This window comes from Boleophthalmus pectinirostris, unplaced genomic scaffold, assembly GCF_026225935.1.
Source record: "Boleophthalmus pectinirostris isolate CB_2022bp ecotype Guang Dong unplaced genomic scaffold, ASM2622593v1 HiC_scaffold_7, whole genome shotgun sequence".
Classification (NCBI taxonomy): domain Eukaryota; kingdom Metazoa; phylum Chordata; class Actinopteri; order Gobiiformes; family Gobiidae; genus Boleophthalmus; species Boleophthalmus pectinirostris.
The window spans coordinates 315,130-334,036 of record NW_026571473.1 but is presented as its reverse complement, the minus strand read 5'-3'; the positions used below and the strand labels follow the sequence as shown (position 1 = coordinate 334,036).

Sequence of the window (18,907 nt, the reverse complement as noted above, 5' to 3'; positions counted from 1 at the left end):
TGTTGTTTGTTAGTTTGGTTTTTTTTTGTTTTTTGTTTTTTTTTTGTTTGTTTTTTTGTTGTTTTTTTTGGAAGTGCCATGGAAACAAAATAAGACATAAGTTGTTACATTTTAAATGTCTTTAAACGTTTTGCAGTTAAGTTTGTGGGTGAAATTAATTAAATTGAATGCAGTTTAATGCACGAGATTGGGCTTGGTTTGCTTTCTACTTCCTTCTAGAAAAAGTCAGGCCCCTAGATTGAAAAGGTTAAGAACTCCAGCACTAGATGATGTCAAAAGTTTGCTGCTGATGGATGTAAGAATTGATTATATGTCATTTCTTTGATTTATTGAACAGTTTCTCACTCTAACCCCACTGTTCCACATTTTTACATTTCTATATCATTTTTTAAATAGTTTACCTTTTAATATTTTATTGCTAATATTATTGTATTTTCACCTTTTTAAGAAGGTTGGTATGTATGTATGTTTAAACAGCAATAGACTTACCTACTGTTTTATCTTTTTGTTGACTTTAATTGAATTCTTAATGTAATTTTGAACACATGTGACACATTATGTGTCTGTGATAAAATTATGTATTTTTTTATACCAACTTTGAATGAACAATGGTGGAGCCATGTGGATCCGTCTGAATAACAACATAAAATACTTGTATATCTCTGATGATGACATAGTTCAAGATAACAAGGACTGAGCTGGCAGTGTGGGGCTGGCACAGCACACAAATGCAATTTCTCTATCAGTTTAAAAAATAATAATATAAGTTGCTATAGAATTATATACCCTTCTTTCATCCACTGTTGGGCAGAGACAGTTTTTTAATTCATTTAAATGCCACATATTACTCAAAAATGAGTCTTGTGAACTTTTGGCCATGTTAAAACCTTGAATTTGTGTTTTGTTTTCATTCAGTAACACTTAAAGTTTAAACTACTCTTTCTCCAGTTTTGCCACTTTTAAATTCACATACCTCTGAAAATGTGACAGTACATACACTTTGTTATACATACTTGTTTTGATACAGCTTAAGATCATTCTAAAGCTCTTCAGGAAAGGTTCATTTCTGTCATGTCAGTGGAATGTTTGTAGACATACTGTTTCAATACTAGTTTTAATATAGAAATTGCTTTGCAGTGATTGGAAAGGGCCAATAATGGAATCCTGAGCATAGGCTAGAATTGGCCGGCTGTATCCACACTGCTTTTGCAGCAAGCCTAGTGTGGATGTGGAAGACATAAACTAAGATGACACTGTTAATTGTATCCAGCTTGATTCCATATTGCTTTTGCATGTTCCTTCTCAAGTGCACAGTCTTCATATCAAAGGGTTATATTAGGCTATATACATATCTATATAATGATGTTGTTTGCTCATCACACATGGGTGAATGTTGTGTTTCATTCAAACATGTTTAACACACAAATCCTGCATATTTAGGCTGAGTTCTTCTCTCAAACAAAAAACACTGTTCCACCTTGAGATGTCATGTGACAATAGTGCTCCAGTGTTTTTTTAAACTCCACACACCTTCACTACAATCATTTGTATCATTTTCAGCCCTAGAATTGCGAATCCCTACTGAACAAAAAATAGCCGATAACTTGAAAACTACCACTACATGACATTACAAGGTGGAACAGAAAATTTTGAGTGTTGGAAAAAACAGGATTACTAACATGTGTGAATGAAACAAAACACAAATCCAGGTATGTTTTTGAGGAGGCACCAACATTATAACATGGCTTAAAGCTCACAAGAGTCAAATTGGGGAAATAAAGGGCCTTTAAAATAAAAACTGTTTGTAAGTTTTCCATTGCAGACCCAATGGATGGCCTCCCTTCCACAATCCACTAAGTGCAGATATTGTTGTGAAATATGACTCATGTACAGTGAATTTTGGAGCAGACTGCAGTAAAAGAATGTGTTTGTTGGCAGGGTCCTGGGCTGCTCCCCTTCTGGCCTCTCCCTGCTCCCCTCTCTCCGATCTCAGCCTCACAGAGCCGTGGGACGAGCCGTGGGACGAGCCGTGGGACGAGCTGTGGGACGAGCTGTGGCACGAGCCGTGGGACGAGCCGTGGGACGATCCACAGACCACTGGACATCCGAGTTTCCACATCTGGACACACCTGAAGCGCAGGGTAACGTATATCTGCATGAGGGCACTTATTTAAGCATCTGACACAGGAACTCTTTTAGATGACTTATGCTGTTTTATTTCAGAGCGAGTGCAGAAAGTGGACTGGATTAGGTTTTCGGTTAGTGCTCATCAACAGTGCTCATCTTTACCACCAAACAGGCTGGGATAAGCTTAGTGTGTTTTTCACTGGTCAAATGTGGGCTGCTTTAATGATGATGTGAAGACATAGCAGACCTCTATGAAAATGAACCATGCATGGATGAAAAAAATCATATGTTCTATAAAAAGACTACATATAGGATTAAAAACAGAGCATTAAAAAACACATGTAAACTTTGGTTTGCATTAGAGACTTGCTCTGCTGCCCATGTCTCTCTACGGTGAACATTTTCAGACATGATATTATATTATTGCTTTTCTTCATTTATGCGTCTAGAGTACTTGTGAAGATGTTTAAAAATGTTGAGGCTGTGAGTGTTAAAAAAGCAACATTCTATTTGCTGGAAATAGTCAGGTGACATAGCCTTTGACCAGATCACTTTTATTTTCCTTTACAATGAAAGTGTTGGATTATTTGACAGGTGATGTTCTGCTTCCATTTTCTTTTCTTTTTTTGTCCTCTTCTTTCTGTGTTGGTCCCAGAGTAGAGTTTAGTCTGAGGCTGTCCTCATGTTCCCTGTACTACTGGCTCTTAATATACTTTTCACTGTCATTATTTAGGCAAATGGTTCATCTCTTTTAATGCTGCTGTAAAGTAGTTTATAGTAACAGAAGTTAGAAGACAGAAGTGACCCTGCATGTTCTTCACTAAAGACTGTGTGTGTGTGTGTGTGTGTGTGTGTGTGTGTGTGTGTGTGTGTGTGCGTGCGTGCGTGTGTGCGTGCGTGCGTGTGTGTGTGTGCGCCTGCGTGCGTGCGTGTGTGTGCGTATCTACAGAGGATATGCTGATGCAGAAGCACAGATGGACTCAGGCTCTGAGTGCACTGCTCCTGACCTGGGCCGTGCTGTGCCAGGAGCCCCACCTGCCTCCCATAGTGCAGGCTGCAAACATCACTCACATCTGCCCACTGCTCTGTAAATGTGTCTCCGAAAGCACGGTCAACTGTGCGGGGGCGGAGCTCACCTACTTTCCCCCAGATTTGTCTGACAAGACCCTACAGCTTTATTTAGAGGTGAGATCAGATTTGATTTAGACTCACTCATTTACGGCCAGAAAAGTTTGGTACGTTAAAAGTTCACAAATCAAAGTTAAAAAGATAGTAAAATAAGTAACTGACATTTTTAAAATATGAGAGGGCGGAGCTCATACCACAGAAATTGGAACTTGTATAGAAATGAATTGCTGTAATGAGCCGTTGCTCATATATATTTACTAGTGGGATTATATGTGTGCTAGCTGCTTTTATCAGCCATTAGTGCTGGTATTTTTAGGATGATGTTACCATGCACAAATACTGGTACTTCTGCTCACTGGTGCTATGTCCACATACTGCAGCACTCTGAGAAACATGGTGGATTTGAACTAATCCCTGTGTGCGTTTTTCAGAACAACATGATTACAGAAGTAACTGTGGAGCATATGTCGCATCTGCACCTACTCGAGACGCTCAACCTTCAAAACAACGGCCTCTCCAGTGACGGTAAGAGATCAACACATGTTTGTATTCAAACAGTATTAGGGAGGAAGGGTTTCAGAAGGAGTCATCTGGACATCGTTCTTAAGACTCAAACCAGTGCCATCATTGCAAATGATGTCCGGAGTTGAAACATCTGGATTTCCAAAGTCCTCTGAAACCTTTTCTACCTTTGACTATTCCTGGACGAATGAGAAGTGAAAATTATTATTATGAAAACCCATAAAAGGCTGTGCAGTCTGTGATAGTGAGTGTGTGTAATATTTTGATTCTCTTGACTAATCCACTTTATTCTTCATTGCTTTTAAAATTTTGGAAACTAACTAATCACATGGCTCTTAAGCGTAATCCCAAGAGTCTAAAGATCTTCTAGGGATTGTGGTGTGAATTAACCCAGGCTACAAATCAGATGACCATGTTCATCTATGTGTGATGTATTTGTCCCTATCTAACAAACAATAAATCCCATATTTATAATATTTATAATAAGTCCCATATTTTTGTATCCAGTCTTATATTGTACTTTTTTCATATCTTTGTAAATATTTGAAGATTAACATTGTTGATCATTTATTTTAGTTCTGAATCTAGTCCAATAATCTGGGTGTTATCTCCCAGAGCTAGTCTAGGATGAACACTGCAGCCCACCGTACATGCAAATACAGAATAATAAATATTGTCTCACAGGTCTTGAGGATGAAGGCCTTGAAATGCTTGAACAGTTGGCATTTTGTACCTGGCAAATAACAATGTAAGTCCCACACTATCTTTGTCCCACTGCTCATGTTGACAAAGCTGAGGGCAGCGCTGGCTCAGTGGCAGGACCTTGGTTCACTTGAATTAAAAAAGATTTTATGTAATTTTCGGGAGGAGGCAAACCCCCTGCATGTTTCCATGGAAACAGAAGTTTAAAACCATACTCCAGACAATAGATGTTTTATGCCCTACTCTGGAATATTATTACCCAAGGTACAACAATTCCATGAAAATAAGATGCAGGTGGAGGCCCTCCTCCAGGCCAAATAAGAGTCAGGTTTGTGGAGATACAGGCCCTCTCACAGTAAGGAGACATGTTTTTATTTGTTTTGTCAGTGCAAAAAAACATCCATAATGAAAAAACATTCTTTTATTATAGTCTATTTTTTGGTAAAATACTGAGGCTTTAACTGGAAACTTGACATAGTTCTTGAATGTGGATAAGCAATGAATAAATCCTGGAGTTATTTACACAGGCATCTGTTCCGATTCTTTCAGCTTACTTCAGCGCCCAAGGCACTGCCACACTCCTTAGTAAGTGCAGATTTTACTTCAAATGAGCTTACAAGAATTTATCCGTATACATTTGGCTACAAGCCTAAGCTAAGGTAACCCTGTGTGTCCAGTGAAGCTTGCACATTCTCAGCTGCCACTCACACTGTTGTTTGGCTCAGGTCGGTGTATCTCCATAACAACAAACTGATGGACTCCAGCCTTCCTGAGCACATGTTCAATGGCTCCAACAGCCTGGAGGTCCTCGCCATGTCCAGCAACCTTCTGACTGAGGTGCCCAGGAACCTGCCATCCAGCCTCCATCAGCTCCACCTGAAGGTGAAGAACATCATGCATAACCCTCATATTTGAGCAGGTTAAGTAAGAGTCAATGGTATGTTTTGGTATTTAAGTTGTTTATGTTGTAAGTCGACCTTAAGTGTCCAGAAAGGCGCCTAATAAAAAAATGCATTATTATTAGGCCCGAGCGCCATGGGTGGCGTAGGGCCTATTGTTATTGTTCAGCAGTGCGAACACTGCGGGAAGGCGTGCGCACAACACACGCAAACAGAGCGTTTCCAAACACACATTCACACTCATGCCAGTGACTGGTGCCTGCTGACCTGGCACGGTGGCATTGCCCATGGCCACGACAGTGGCCTAATTGTTATTGTTCACCCCAAAACACATACAAAATTTGGTACACACATTCGTGACATGATCTCGATCAAAAAAGTCAATGATGACCCATGCCATTTCACATCGTGTTGCCATGGCAACAGGCCAAACATCTGTCCAATAGGACATCCCAATAAAAACTTTTGCATAGCCAAGCCAAATTTGGTACACAGATGCATCATGGGAATAGGAACAAAAAAATATATTATACGGTTGCTAGGCAACCAACAGGAAGTCCATCATGTTGGACTGATTGTGCGACTCGGCGCCAAAGGTTCCTGTCCTTGTATTTGAACAAAATCGTCCTACGGCGTTTGACCCAGACTCCCCAGAATCATTCTGTATCATCTAGACAAGTGGGACATTAAAAGTTGTAAAAAAAAAGGTCAAACGGTGTTGCTGTGGCAACAGTGCAAATTTCAGGTTTGTTTTTTCAGCTCGCCATTAAACTTCGACGCCTGATAATTTGCACAAACTTTGGCCAATTTCACTCAAACTTTAATCATTGGTGGACACCCCGACCCTGAACAGATTTATATAATAAAATCTAAAATATATAATGCAATAGCACCCCCTAGGGAAATTGTATGGGACAATAAAATTTTACTTTTTCGTAGACATACAAAATTTGGTACACACATTCGTGACCTGGTCTTGATGAAAAAAGTCAATGACGCCCACACTCCATCTCCCATTGTATTGCCATGGCAACGGGCCAAAAATCTGTCCTCACCAATGGGACGTCCCAACAAAAACTTTGACGTACGTGTACCAAATTTGGTACACAGATGCATCATGGGAATAGGAACAAAAAAGTATATTGTGACCACATGGTTAATGGACCAATGTTGCAAATTTCGGGTTTGTTTTTGTGACTCGCCATGACATTTCGACGAGTGATAATTCGCACAAACTTTGGCCTATTTCAATCAAACTTTAATCATTGGTGGACACTCCGACCCTGAACAGAATTATAAAGGAAAATCTTAAGTGGGTGCAATAGCGCCCCCAAGGGAAATTGCATTGAACAGCAAAATTTTACTTTGTCCTAGACCGATAAAATTTGGTACACACATTCGTGACATGGTCTCGATCAAAAAAGTCAACAATACCCCCACACCATTTCACATCGTGTTGACATGGCAACAGACCAAACATCTGACCTCGCCAATAGGACGCCCCAATTAAAACTTTTGTATAGCCAAACCAAATTTGGTACACAGATGCACCATGGGAATAGGAACAAAAAAATATATTGTGACTACGCCCTCTCCCAAACCAGAAGTTTGCCATCTTGGATTTTTAAAAAATCAGCACATACAGAAATTGAGAAAAATTTTATGGTTCGGTTAAGATTAGGGGTTAGGATTAGGTTAGGGCTAAGGTTCGGCCTAAGGTTAGGGCTACAGTTAGGAGTTCAGGTAGGGTTAGTGTTAATTTAGGAGTTAGATCAAGGGGTAAGGTGCACTGGTGGGGCATGGCATGTGCAGAGCTCAGCGTGGCCAGGGTGCGGCATGGCGTGGGCTCGAGCGAGGGACGATCATCGCTGCTTGCGGCTATATTTATTATTATTATTATAATATAATTATTAGTATTATATAATAATAATAATAATAATTCTTATTATTATTATTATTATTATTATTATTATTATTATTATTATTATTATTATGCCTGGTCCTGTTTGTTACTGAGCTCTTCTGCTGCTTAGCATGTGTGCTTGTGTGAGACTGGTTGTGGAGGCAGGAGATTAGATCTGTCACAGCTGCTGATGATCTTGTGCTGGTGTCTCAGCATTCTCTGGTGTTACTCCAAGGCATTGGTCGTCAATCTCAAAGACATCAAGACATTGCCTCAGTGGTCTTTTCCACCCTGACGACCTGGCCTCAAACAAAAAGAGAGCTTTTGTAAACTGGTCTGGTGAGGGTGGGTGAGTGTGGGAGGATAGAGTCAAACACATAGGACATTGCTGTCCTATGGGGCAGGAGGCAGCAGGCTGACAGGTGCAAGCTCTAAGCACTTTGTTAGACACATGTTGGGGTCACCTGATGTTCTCAATGGTGCTGTTGTCAAACCCATCTCATCATCTTTAATCAGTGATCTGTAGAGAGGGATGGAGAGGACTGATGAGTTGGAGATGCAGAGCTTTCTTGGCCACAGCTCTTCTGTGGTTGGGCTTTGGTGTTAGATCACTATTATTTGTCACTGTGCAGCACAGAGTTGTTGCTCATGCTCAACATCATTGCCGAGCTGCAGTGGGGCTGGATCAGGTCAAACATGCATAAACTTTGTCTTTGTCCAGCTCACTTGAAGACCAAGCCTCTTTGTAGCACCCCTCAGCTGCCTGTAGGATGTGCTGCGCAGATGGTCTCATCAGTATATTCGAGGTCAGTCAGATGGCAGTCCCCAAAGGACATTCCATTCCGCTCGTACACTCTAAGCATCGGGTGGTCAATGACACAGTTAAAGAGCATCAGAAGCAGTAACACAAACTTGGCAAATGTCACTGCAGTTGACCAGTCAGAGTCTGTATTACAGTAATACAGCAACTCTCTGCATTACAGTAGAGCAGCTTAAACAGGAAAACAACTCCAAGGGTCTGCAGTCTTCAGTCTGCAGTAAACTCTAGAGAGGAGTGTGGCTGCTGGAGTCAAAAGCAGCCTTAAGGTAAGCCTGATGTAGAATTCATAGGTCTGTGACTCCGTCGTTTCAAGAGAGACAGGATAATGCCCTTGGTCCGTCACTGAGGAACTGTCATCTACACATACTGATGATGTTTAGCATCTCAGTGCACAGATCCTTAGGGTTTTCTGGTAGTTGAGTTCTCTGAAAAAAGAGAAGCTTTGATTTCATCCCAGGTGATCTTGACTTAATAAAAGAAATAAGAATAGTTTTAAATACTGTATTAACTGAATAAACAATACAGACTTTTAGTGCCATTTAACTTAGATAGTTTTTCCACCAAAGTCTCCTAACCCCATGCTTTTACTGCCAGTAAAATTACCTTCCAATTTAAAAAGAGCCAGACTGATCACTGGTGATTTGAAATGACTGAATCATGATCTCAATTCAAACATGATGAAATGCTCAGCTCTACTACTTAATATCAGCTGGTCATCTTTGGTTGATGGTTCTATTTTGAGTCTTTATCCCTGTCTCACTCTAAGTTCTACAAATACACAGGGAGAAAAAGTGAATTTTCAGACAGACAGTTGAAGTTGAGCTCAAGTCAGTCCCTTCCCCTGAATAAGACACTGTGTCTGCTCAGAGAGGCTAAGTGGAGTAAGCTGATATTGAGGTGACGCTCACACGTCTGCTGAGGGACAAATGAAAAAATGAATGTATCGCTTCCTGATTATACATTTCATACATTAGAATCCATCTTTGTTATTTTTTTTGTTTAGTCTTTTACATTAATTTATATGTCAATATTTGAGATTACTGTGTCCATTCTGTTAAACTAAATTATTTTAACATCTTGATTTTTTTTTACTTCCTTGACCCTAGCAGAACAAACAATGGTCGTAACTATAATCACTGGGAGTAAGCTATTTTTTGCAGCCACAGTTGTCCTGGGGCCAAACAATGCAGATATGGATACCATTCTGTGAATACAGTGGAGGAAATAAGTATTTGATCTTTTGCTGATTTTGTAGGTTTGCCCACTGACAAAGAAATTAACAGTCTGTAATTTTAATTTAAGTTTATTTTAACATTGAGGAATAGAATTTCAAAAAGAAAATCCAGAAAATAACTTGAATAACTTTAAAGAAAATATTTAAACTGATTTGCATTTTATTGAGTGAAATAAGTATTTGAACCCTCGAGCCAAAAAAGACTCAGTAGTTGGTGGCAAAAACCTTGTTTGCAGCACAGAGGTCAGACGTTTCTTGTAGTTGATGACCAGGTTTGTCACATATCAAAAGCAATTTTGGTCAACTGTTCTTTGCAGATCATCTCAAATTCATTAAGGTTCTGTGGCTGTTGCTTGGCACCTCGGAGCTTCAGCTCCCTCCATAGGTTTTCTATAGGGTTAATGTCCGGAGACTAGCTGGGCCATTCCATGACCTTAATGTGCTTCTTCTTGAGCCACTCCTTCATTGCCTTGGCTGTATGTTTTGGTCATTGTCGTGTTGCAAGACCCATCAATGACCCATTTTCAGTTTCCTGGCAGAGGAAAGGAGGTTGTCACTCAGGATTTTAACGATACATGGCTCCGTCCCTCCTCCTGTTGACATGGTGAAGTTGTAACACTCCCTAAGGGCTTGACTGGCCCACACAGCAGATATAGTGGATCACCAGGGAACTATAGACAGCCGACTTCAGTTTCAAGGATTTTATTACAATAATCTACAGCCATTTTAATTCAAAAGGGGAATCAACAGGTCACAAGTGTGGGAAAAGTCCACTGAGTTTGTCAAAAAGTTTAAAACTTAGAGGGCTAGTCCAGAGGTCTGGGCATTTAGTCGGTTAGCATAACTGGTGGCAGTCAACTGACAGCGGGCATGACTGGTGTGGCACCTTGTTCTAAGCGTGCCCCAGTTTCACCCACAGAGCGACCGATACACCGTAGAACTGCCCAAAGACCTCGTCTGAACAGAGGTGTGAGAGAGAGCCATGGACATTCAGTTAAATAAAAAGAAATCAGGTAAAGACCCAATTTAACATTTTTACTAACCTAAACAAAGAGACAAAGGTGTGAGAGAGAGGAAGAAGGTCCACAGGGTTTTAAGCACTTACTACTATTACTGTACATAGCCATTGGCCTACACCAAATAACAACAAAAAAACACACACACACAAAGAAAAACCACACCCATTTATGGTGGCAGAGGAACGATACTATTACCCAGTTACAAAGTTGTCCTGTGCCCTTAGCAGAAAAACACCCCCAAAGCAGAATGTTTTACCTCCATGCTTGATGGTGGGGATGGTGTTCTTGGCACATTTCTCTTCCTCCAAACATCATCATGTTTGGAGGAAGAGAAATTAGTTAATACCAAAGAGACTGATTTTGGTCTCATCCGGGAACTTTCTCCCAGTTCCTCTCTAAATCATTCAGGTGTTCAATGGCAAACTTCAGGTGGGCTGCACATGTGCCTTCTTAAGCAGGGGGACCTTGAGCACTGCAGGATTTTACTCCATTGTGGCCTTAAGGGTTACCAATGGTTTTCTTAGTAACCGTTGGTTCCAGCGCCTTTAGATCATTGACTAGATCCTCCCATGTAGTTCTCGGCTGATTTCTCACTCTTCTCATGACCACTGAAACCCAACGAGGTGAGATCTTGTGTGTGGGGCCCCAGACCAAGGTCCATTGATGGTAATTTTGTATTTATTAAACTGCACCAACAGTTGCACCAACAGTTGTCTCTTTAATATCCAGCTTTTTGCTTATGGTTTTGTAGCCCACCGCAGCCTTGTGCAGGTCTACAGTTTTGTCCCTGATGTCCCTTGACAGCACTTTGGTCTTTCCCATGTTGGACAGTTTGGAGTCTGATTGACTGATTCTGTGGAGAGGTGTGTTTTATACAGGTGACTAATGAAAACAGAAGTCTAATTCAGGTGACGAGTTGATTAGGAGTGTCTAACTGGTCTGTGGGAGCCAGAATTCTTCATGGTTAGTCGGGGATCAAATACTTATTTCACACAATGAAATGCAAATCAAGTGACATATTTTCTATAATGTGATTTTTTTATTTATTTTTTAAACCTACCATTAAAATTGTAGACACTTGTGGCAAACCTACAAATTCAGGAAGGGATCAAATGCTTATCCCCTCCACTGTATATCAAATGATCCAATTAAAAAACTTAAAATAGGACAAATAAAGCGTTTTTTGTTTTACTTCTGTCACTGCTCAGAGATGAATATGGTTTCACTTTTGTGGACAGAGCAACAAGTTGATGGCGATTCCTGCGGGGGCCTTTGAAAATCTGTCAAACTTGAGGGAGTTACATCTGCAGGACAATCTGCTGAGCAGCCAGAACATCGGGCCCACAGCCTTCAGGTACAAACGCATCAGTAACCAAGAGACTAGACTAAAGCGTATCTTTAAGAGTCATGTTAGGAAGGTTAGCCCACTAAGAATATCAACTGGTAAATTAGGGATGATTTCTTCTTCCAGTCTAGTACTGGTCCTCTTAGAGCAGGTCAGATTAAGGTGTCTTGATTTTAAAAACACAAATAAGCCACATGTGCTGTTTCTATCCCACAGTGACCTGAGCAGACTGGAGTACCTGGATTTGTCCAACAACAACCTAAACGTTGTTCCCAGTGGCCTTCCAAAGAGCCTGCTTATGCTGCACTTGGAGAAGAACTCCATCCACAGCATTGCTGCAGACAGTCTCAGCTCGCTCAGGAGCCTGGAGTACCTTGTGATCCACAACAACAAGCTGCGCTCACGCAGCATCCACCCTGCTGCCTTCCAGGTGATATACACATCAGCCATCACACTGCACGGCCTTCATGTCTAATATTATAGAACAAATATACTGCCGTCTCAGCATGTGAATCAGTAGGATTCTCATTTGAGAAGAGCGTGTCATACACAGAGTTCTCTGAGTACTTTCTTAACACAGCACTTAAAAAACAGGCATGTGTCCCATATGAGACCATAGTGTGAACAGACTCAACATGGCCTAAGCCCAGCCAGGGAAACATGCACCAGTACATTACTTTAACACTTGAAATGTAGATGAAAAAAAAAAAAAACAACAGTTGCTCAAAGGAGGAGGATTCTGCTCTAACCTTGGCTCTCTTGTTGTGTTGATGTGGGCAGGGTTTGAAGAAGCTGCACACCCTGCACATGTACAATAACCTGCTAGAGAGAGTTCCTCGAGGGATGCCGCGCAGAGCCACCACCGTCATGCTCCTGCACAACTCCATTTCTGAGATCGGCCGCAATGACCTGGCTCTGCTGCACACTCTGACAGAACTCAACCTGAGCTACAATAGGCTCAGCAGCGGCAAACTGCACCACGAGGCCTTCAGGAAGCTGCGCAATCTGAGGTCTCTGGATGTGTCTGGGAACAGCTTGCATGTGTTTCCTTTGGGCCTGCCTCGGAGCCTGCAGGTGCTGGAGATCAACAACAACCAGTTGAGCTCTATCCCACATGGGGCTCTGTCTGGGATGGACAAACTAAGCAGACTGGCCCTCAGCAACAACCAGCTCAAACTCAACTCTGCCTATCAGGGAGCATGGCTCGAGGTCAGCGCGCTCACTGTAAGTCCATACTGAGGCGTTCCACATCATTTCTGCCTGCTTTCCTCTAAGTATGGAGCTTTATTGGCTGAAATTAATATAAAATATTCACACATCTGCATTTATGAAAAATAATACAAGCTGAGGGGTGTGATGCTGGAGGAAGGCACTTTTCTTTCAACACAATCAGAAACAGGACCATGAACGCTTATATTAATCACAGGCTCCTGAAAGTGTGCTTTTTAAATTCATTTTGTATTTTTTCTTGAGTTTTAACAACTAATCTAAAAACTTTTTATGTCTGTGTTTGTTTATGTGCGCATTTTGTCACCATGGTAACTGATGAACATTCTGCCATAGACATACAAGAAGAACACCCCCAGCATGATGTCACCACAAAGTATCACCAGCTTGAGTTCATGTTCTAGAATTAGTCAGGAAGCCCTGTACCTCTATGGAAGGTTTTTACACTGTTACACTGCAGTTTCAGTGATGAAGTGTGATACTAAACCTATATAAACACGACTGTTGATGTGTACAGACACTGGACCTCTCTGGGAATCTCCTGTCCCATATCCCTCCAGACCTGCCGGAGTCCCTGGAATACCTGCACCTCCAGAGCAACCGCATCTCATCTGTGCCCGCCTCAGCGTTCGATGGCACACCCAATCTCAAAGGACTCTATCTGAGGTGAGGAACTCTTGACTTCATTGGTTTAGGCACCAGTGACCACAACACATCCATGTAAACATTATGAAGATAAACACTAGACCACACTTCAAAATTTAAACCTTTTTTCACACTACTTCTGAGATTCTTGTTTTTTAACATGACTTTACCTAATCATTTCAACATTTCAGGTTACATCAGCAACACACAATGCAACAGATTTAGGCACAAGCCGAGGACAAAGTCCTGGCGATGGACTAATTTAAACCTCATCAAGTGACCAGTATCAAAAATTTGAACTCTATGAGCAAATTTTGAGTGAAGAAAAAAAAAGTAATGAAAGAAACTCAGTAGGGCCACTTCAAACTTTGACTTTGATGGAGCGTATTGGAGCTCAACCCAGAAAAAAAATAAAGTAAAAATCTAATGTCAGGACATCAAAAAAATGATATCATGGCCCCATCCTAAACCCAACAGGAAGTCAGCCATATTGAATCAAACCCTGGAATAATAAAAGCACACGCTGTACACACACTGGCACACTGAGGACATCTCCTCACACACTTTTCATCGTAAGCACTTCAAATTTGGCCAAAAGACACCCATGTGTGATCAAAGATTATCAATTACATTTTGAATATAAATTTGGGTGTGGCCATGATGAAATATTTCTCTTTGACACATTTTTTGTTTGGAAAACAAAAAATGTTAAAACCTCTAGCTCTAATAGGAGAAAATAATGGTTGAAATTGTTTGTTCAGTTTTTTTTTATTATTATTATATTTTTACCCCAAATTGAACCCCCTGAACATTAATGAAAAGATTATTTTATTCCACCCAAAAGTCAAGCTTGATGATTTTTTTAATCTATGCAAAAAAATAAATAAATAAAAAATTATTGACAAATGATACCTGTTACACAGAGCCCATTTCAAGGAAAGTAAAAAGCCACTCATGACTGCACCCTAAACCCTACAGGGTGTCAGTCATATTGGACAGAGGCGTGTTACTTACCCTAAAATGTCCCACTCTCCACACGCTCTGAGGTCCCAGGGACAGCTCCAGCTCATGGTACCTCAGACAAGCGTCAAAACCAGGGGTAACCGACCTCTGTGGTCGCTCTGCCCTTCCATGTCTGAACAGCCCCCCCAGTAGAGTGTCTTAAGTCTCGTCTCAAGACTTGTGTGGTCTTGTTTCTGAGCATTTTTTTTTTTTTTTTTTGTCTATGTCTGCAGGATTAATCACAATCTAACTAAAATCTCAATACAAATGGAAGGCTGCAATTTTTTAAAGGACCATAATTCCCTCCACAAACAACAAAATATCCTTATTATGTATAAATGTACTTACCCTGTACATGTGTGATTCTTGTATTAGTTTGTCAGTTCAGATTTCAATCTTTTTGTAAATTCTTCTGTACATGTTTAAAATGTGAATTTTGAAGTGAATCCTATTCTTTATTTGTCCGCCCCATACCCATGCATTTTATATGCTGGAAATAAAAGTGGTTTAATCTAAAAAATTTGATGTCTAACTGTGTTTTACCTACAGCACATTGGGCCTCATTCACCAATATTTTCTTAAACAATATTTGTAATTTCCACTTTAAGAAGATGCTGAGACATTTCTGTGCCAGATTCACAACATGTACTGCCAAATTCCTTCTTAAATGAGAGTTTCCTAATGCACCAGCATCCACATATGAACACCACAGCACTCATTTCTATTTAATTTACATAAAATGAATATGTATTTACTAAGAAAAGCATTCTGAATTCCTTTGTACATTCTGTATTTGGCCAGTAAGGGCTTGAGAGATTACAGTGTTTCTCAGTACCTTTGGCACATTTTTCTGATCAGAAATGTTTAAAAAGTCATTGTTCAACCTCCATATTCTTCACCCACTTACAGACATGGACAAAATTGTTGGTACCCCTCTGGTAATGAAAGAAAAATAAACAATGGTCACTAAACAATGGTCAACAATGGTCACTAACTAAGCAATAATCAATATAACAATGTACTGAAAAATAACCAATGAAAATTTGTCACTGTTTATTTAAAAGAATTATTTAAGAAAAACAAACTAATGAAACTGGCTTGGACAAAAATGAAGAGAGAAAAAACTGTAAATAGTTGGACAATATGGACATGTTAAACTTCGGTGTGTCTCTAATCTGCATCACAGGTTCTTCAAACTTGTCCTCAGTCAGTCTGTCTGTTTAAAGGGGGACATGTGTCATTGTGCTGTTTGGAGACATGATGGACACAACACTGAACATGGACCAGAGAAAGAGAAGAAGAGAACTGTGTCAGGAGACTAGAAAGAAAATGATAGACAAGCAGGTTAAAGATAAAGACAATAAGACCATCTCCAAGCAGCTTGATGTTCCTGTGATTACAGTTGCACATGTTCTTCAGAAGTTTAAGGTCCACAGGACTGAAGTCAACTTCCTTGGACACTGCCACAAGAGGAAAATTTATGACAAATTGAAGAGATGGATCAACGAATGGAACCAAAGAGCCCAGAACAAATTCCAAACTAATTAAATGTGAACTTGAAGGGCAAAGTACATCAGTGTCAGATCACACCATCCATCAGTGTTTAAGCCAAAGTGGACTTGATGTGAGGACACCACTGTTGAAAACAAATCATAAAAAAGTGAGACAGAATTTGCCTCAGTGCATATGGACAAGCCACAAAGCTTCTGGGAGAATGTCTTTTGGACAAATGAGACAAACTGAAGCTCTTTGGCAAGACACATCAGCTCTATGTTCACAGACACAAAAATGAAGCACACCAAGAAAAGAATACTGTCCCTACTGTGAAGCACGGAGGAGGCTTGGTTTTGTTCTGGGGCTGTTTTGCTGCATCTGACACAGTGTCTTGAATCTGTGCAAGATAGAATGAAATCTCAAAACTATACTCAAGGTATTTTAGAATGAAATGTGTTGCCTGGTGTCAGAAAAGTCTCAGTCTCAGTCATAGGTCATGGTTCTTCCAACAGGATAATGACCCAAAACACACAGTTAAAAACACACAAGAATGGTTAAGAACAAAACATTGGACTGTTCTGAAATGGTATTATTGACATTTACAGAAATCATATGTTTGCAGAGTTTGCCTCAAAAGGTTGTGTAACAAAATATTAATTTAAGGATACCATAATTTTTGTCCAAGCCAATTTCTTTCTTTTTTTTTCTAATGATTCTGTTGAACCACAGGTGAAAAACAATGTTTGATTTCCATTGGATGATCTTCAGTAATTTTTTTATTTATTATTGCTTTTATCAGTTTCAATTTATTTCAAGTTTCAATTTTTCATTGCCAGAGGGGTACCAACAATTTTGTCAGCGTCTGTATGTAAATCATTATGTCCATTTCCAGTTTGTTTTTACACAGAGCAAATGCTTTTGTGCATTATTGCAAATGATGGTGTGATCCAATCATTGCCACTTACAGCCACATTTTTGTTAATTAAACTTCATATTATCAGCAGTGCTTAGCTTTATTTTAGGGAGACAATGTGGAGCAGAACCAAGCTAGAGCCATGACCTGACCCGTGCACACAAGATGTCTCACTAATTACAGCCCCTGTACAACAGGCACAAATGGAATCTTAGTACTTAGTAATTACAGTGTTGATGCTAATATACAAATAATATGACATGTTTTTTTAAAAATTTACAAAAGTAAAATAAAAGACTGTAATATTTTGACTCACAAAAACAAAAAAGGAATAAAACATGTAAGATTTTGTGTTTTTCTCCTTAGGTTGAACCGACTGACAGTGGCCTCTGTGGACGAGAGTGCCTTCTTTTTCCTCCCTGACTTGGACGTGGAGCTGGACTTTGAGCTGTCCTTCAGGCCCAGATCATCAGACACTACTCTACTGGACCAGGAGGAGGAAGAGGAGGAGGAGGTCTGACAGCAGCACAATCTCTGGGTGTTTTCCAAAACCTAGTACCCGTGCCTTGGTAGTTGGTTCCGCTAAAATCACTTCCTTCGAGGCCAAGGACCCTTCCTTGGGTCAAACTGAGGTGAATAGAATAGGCTTCAGAGAGAATGAGCAGCAGAAGTTCACTTTCTCTTCCTCCTTGTGTGCATAACAAAACAATTAGATAAATACTACAACTGCCTTTACTGTTATGTGCAAACATATAAATCTCATCCATATAATGCCCCCTCCCAATAGTAGTGACTCCCCCATAATGCCCCATACTGACCTCTAATTACACTCCCCCACTACCGCTCACCTGTACTGTATACCCCTCCCCAGGAAGAAAGTGACAGCTTCAGTTTACTCCTGTGGCCCAAAAAACATTTCATTAATGACAATCTATATCTCCTGTATGCAGCTATTAAGCATTTGTGTTTAAAAAAACATTGAATACATTTTTCAAGCTGATGCACTGCTTTTGCTGCATTTCAACTCCATACCAATTTTTTTTTTCTTCAAATGATAACTGACAAAATAGGTAAAATGACAAAATACTAACTAAATGCCTGAACATTGGAACAGGCCCAGGTCAGACCAAGGCACAGTCCCGAGGGTTTGGAAAGCCTCTGTGTGCTGGGTCAGCTGCTGGTGCTGGATGCCAGATTGGTTCACAGCCATTGTATTCGTCTTTAGCCTGTTTTTCACATTTATGAACATATTTTGCATATTGTCTTGTTAATACAGTCTCAATGTAATGAGTTCTCTGCTTATGGAAATAATGTCATGTATGTCATGCATGACCCACTGCCACCAACCTTACACAATTTTCATGACTGCTTTTACAAACTCATAACTCACTCCAAAGTCATAACACATTTTATGTATTAAATTAAATGTATTCCATGTGAATGTTCACTGGTCTGCAGAAAAGTCAAGTGCACGTGTGGTTTTGTTGTTTATACTACACTTCTTTATAATCTTTGTTATTAACAAACCTTGTGTTTTATTTCATTCATGCAAGCCCTGGACATTTCGGCTGTGTTCTTCTCTCAAACTGAAAACACTCTGTTCCATTGTGTTTTTAAATCGCCTAACTTTGAAGCTAGAGCTTTCTTTAGCCTCGTTTTAAACGTATTAGCTTCTTGGTAAACTAAAAGTTATTGTGAACTTTCTATGGCAATCTCAACTGAACAAAAGGTAAAACAAAAACCTTTTTTAAAAAGGCAATTTATGGTTATTCAACTGTATTATAGAGTAGAGCAGTTCAGTTCAGGTTAGAAATAGTTAACTTTAAAACTGTCACCTCATGACTTCACAAGATGGAATAGAGTATTTTGAGCTTTGGAGATGCAGGCATCCTAATAATGCAGGGTTACTCAAATGTGTGACAGAAAC

The 18,907-nt window shown here is 40.0% G+C and overlaps 1 protein-coding gene across 1 annotated transcript; it reads left to right on the top strand.

Annotated features, from left to right (window-relative positions):
- Positions 1–81: 81 nt before the first annotated feature.
- podn (podocan) lies at positions 82–18,409 on the top strand. Its single transcript, XM_055165228.1, is given in 13 exon segments — positions 82–295; positions 1,939–2,141; positions 3,077–3,312; positions 3,687–3,780; positions 4,462–4,500; positions 4,503–4,525; positions 5,029–5,138; positions 5,205–5,361; positions 11,593–11,708; positions 11,916–12,129; positions 12,480–12,923; positions 13,444–13,592; positions 17,347–18,409. Coding segments are annotated over 13 exon segments (1,941 nt in total). The 5' UTR covers positions 82–293; the 3' UTR covers positions 17,501–18,409.
- Positions 18,410–18,907: the final 498 nt, after the last annotated feature.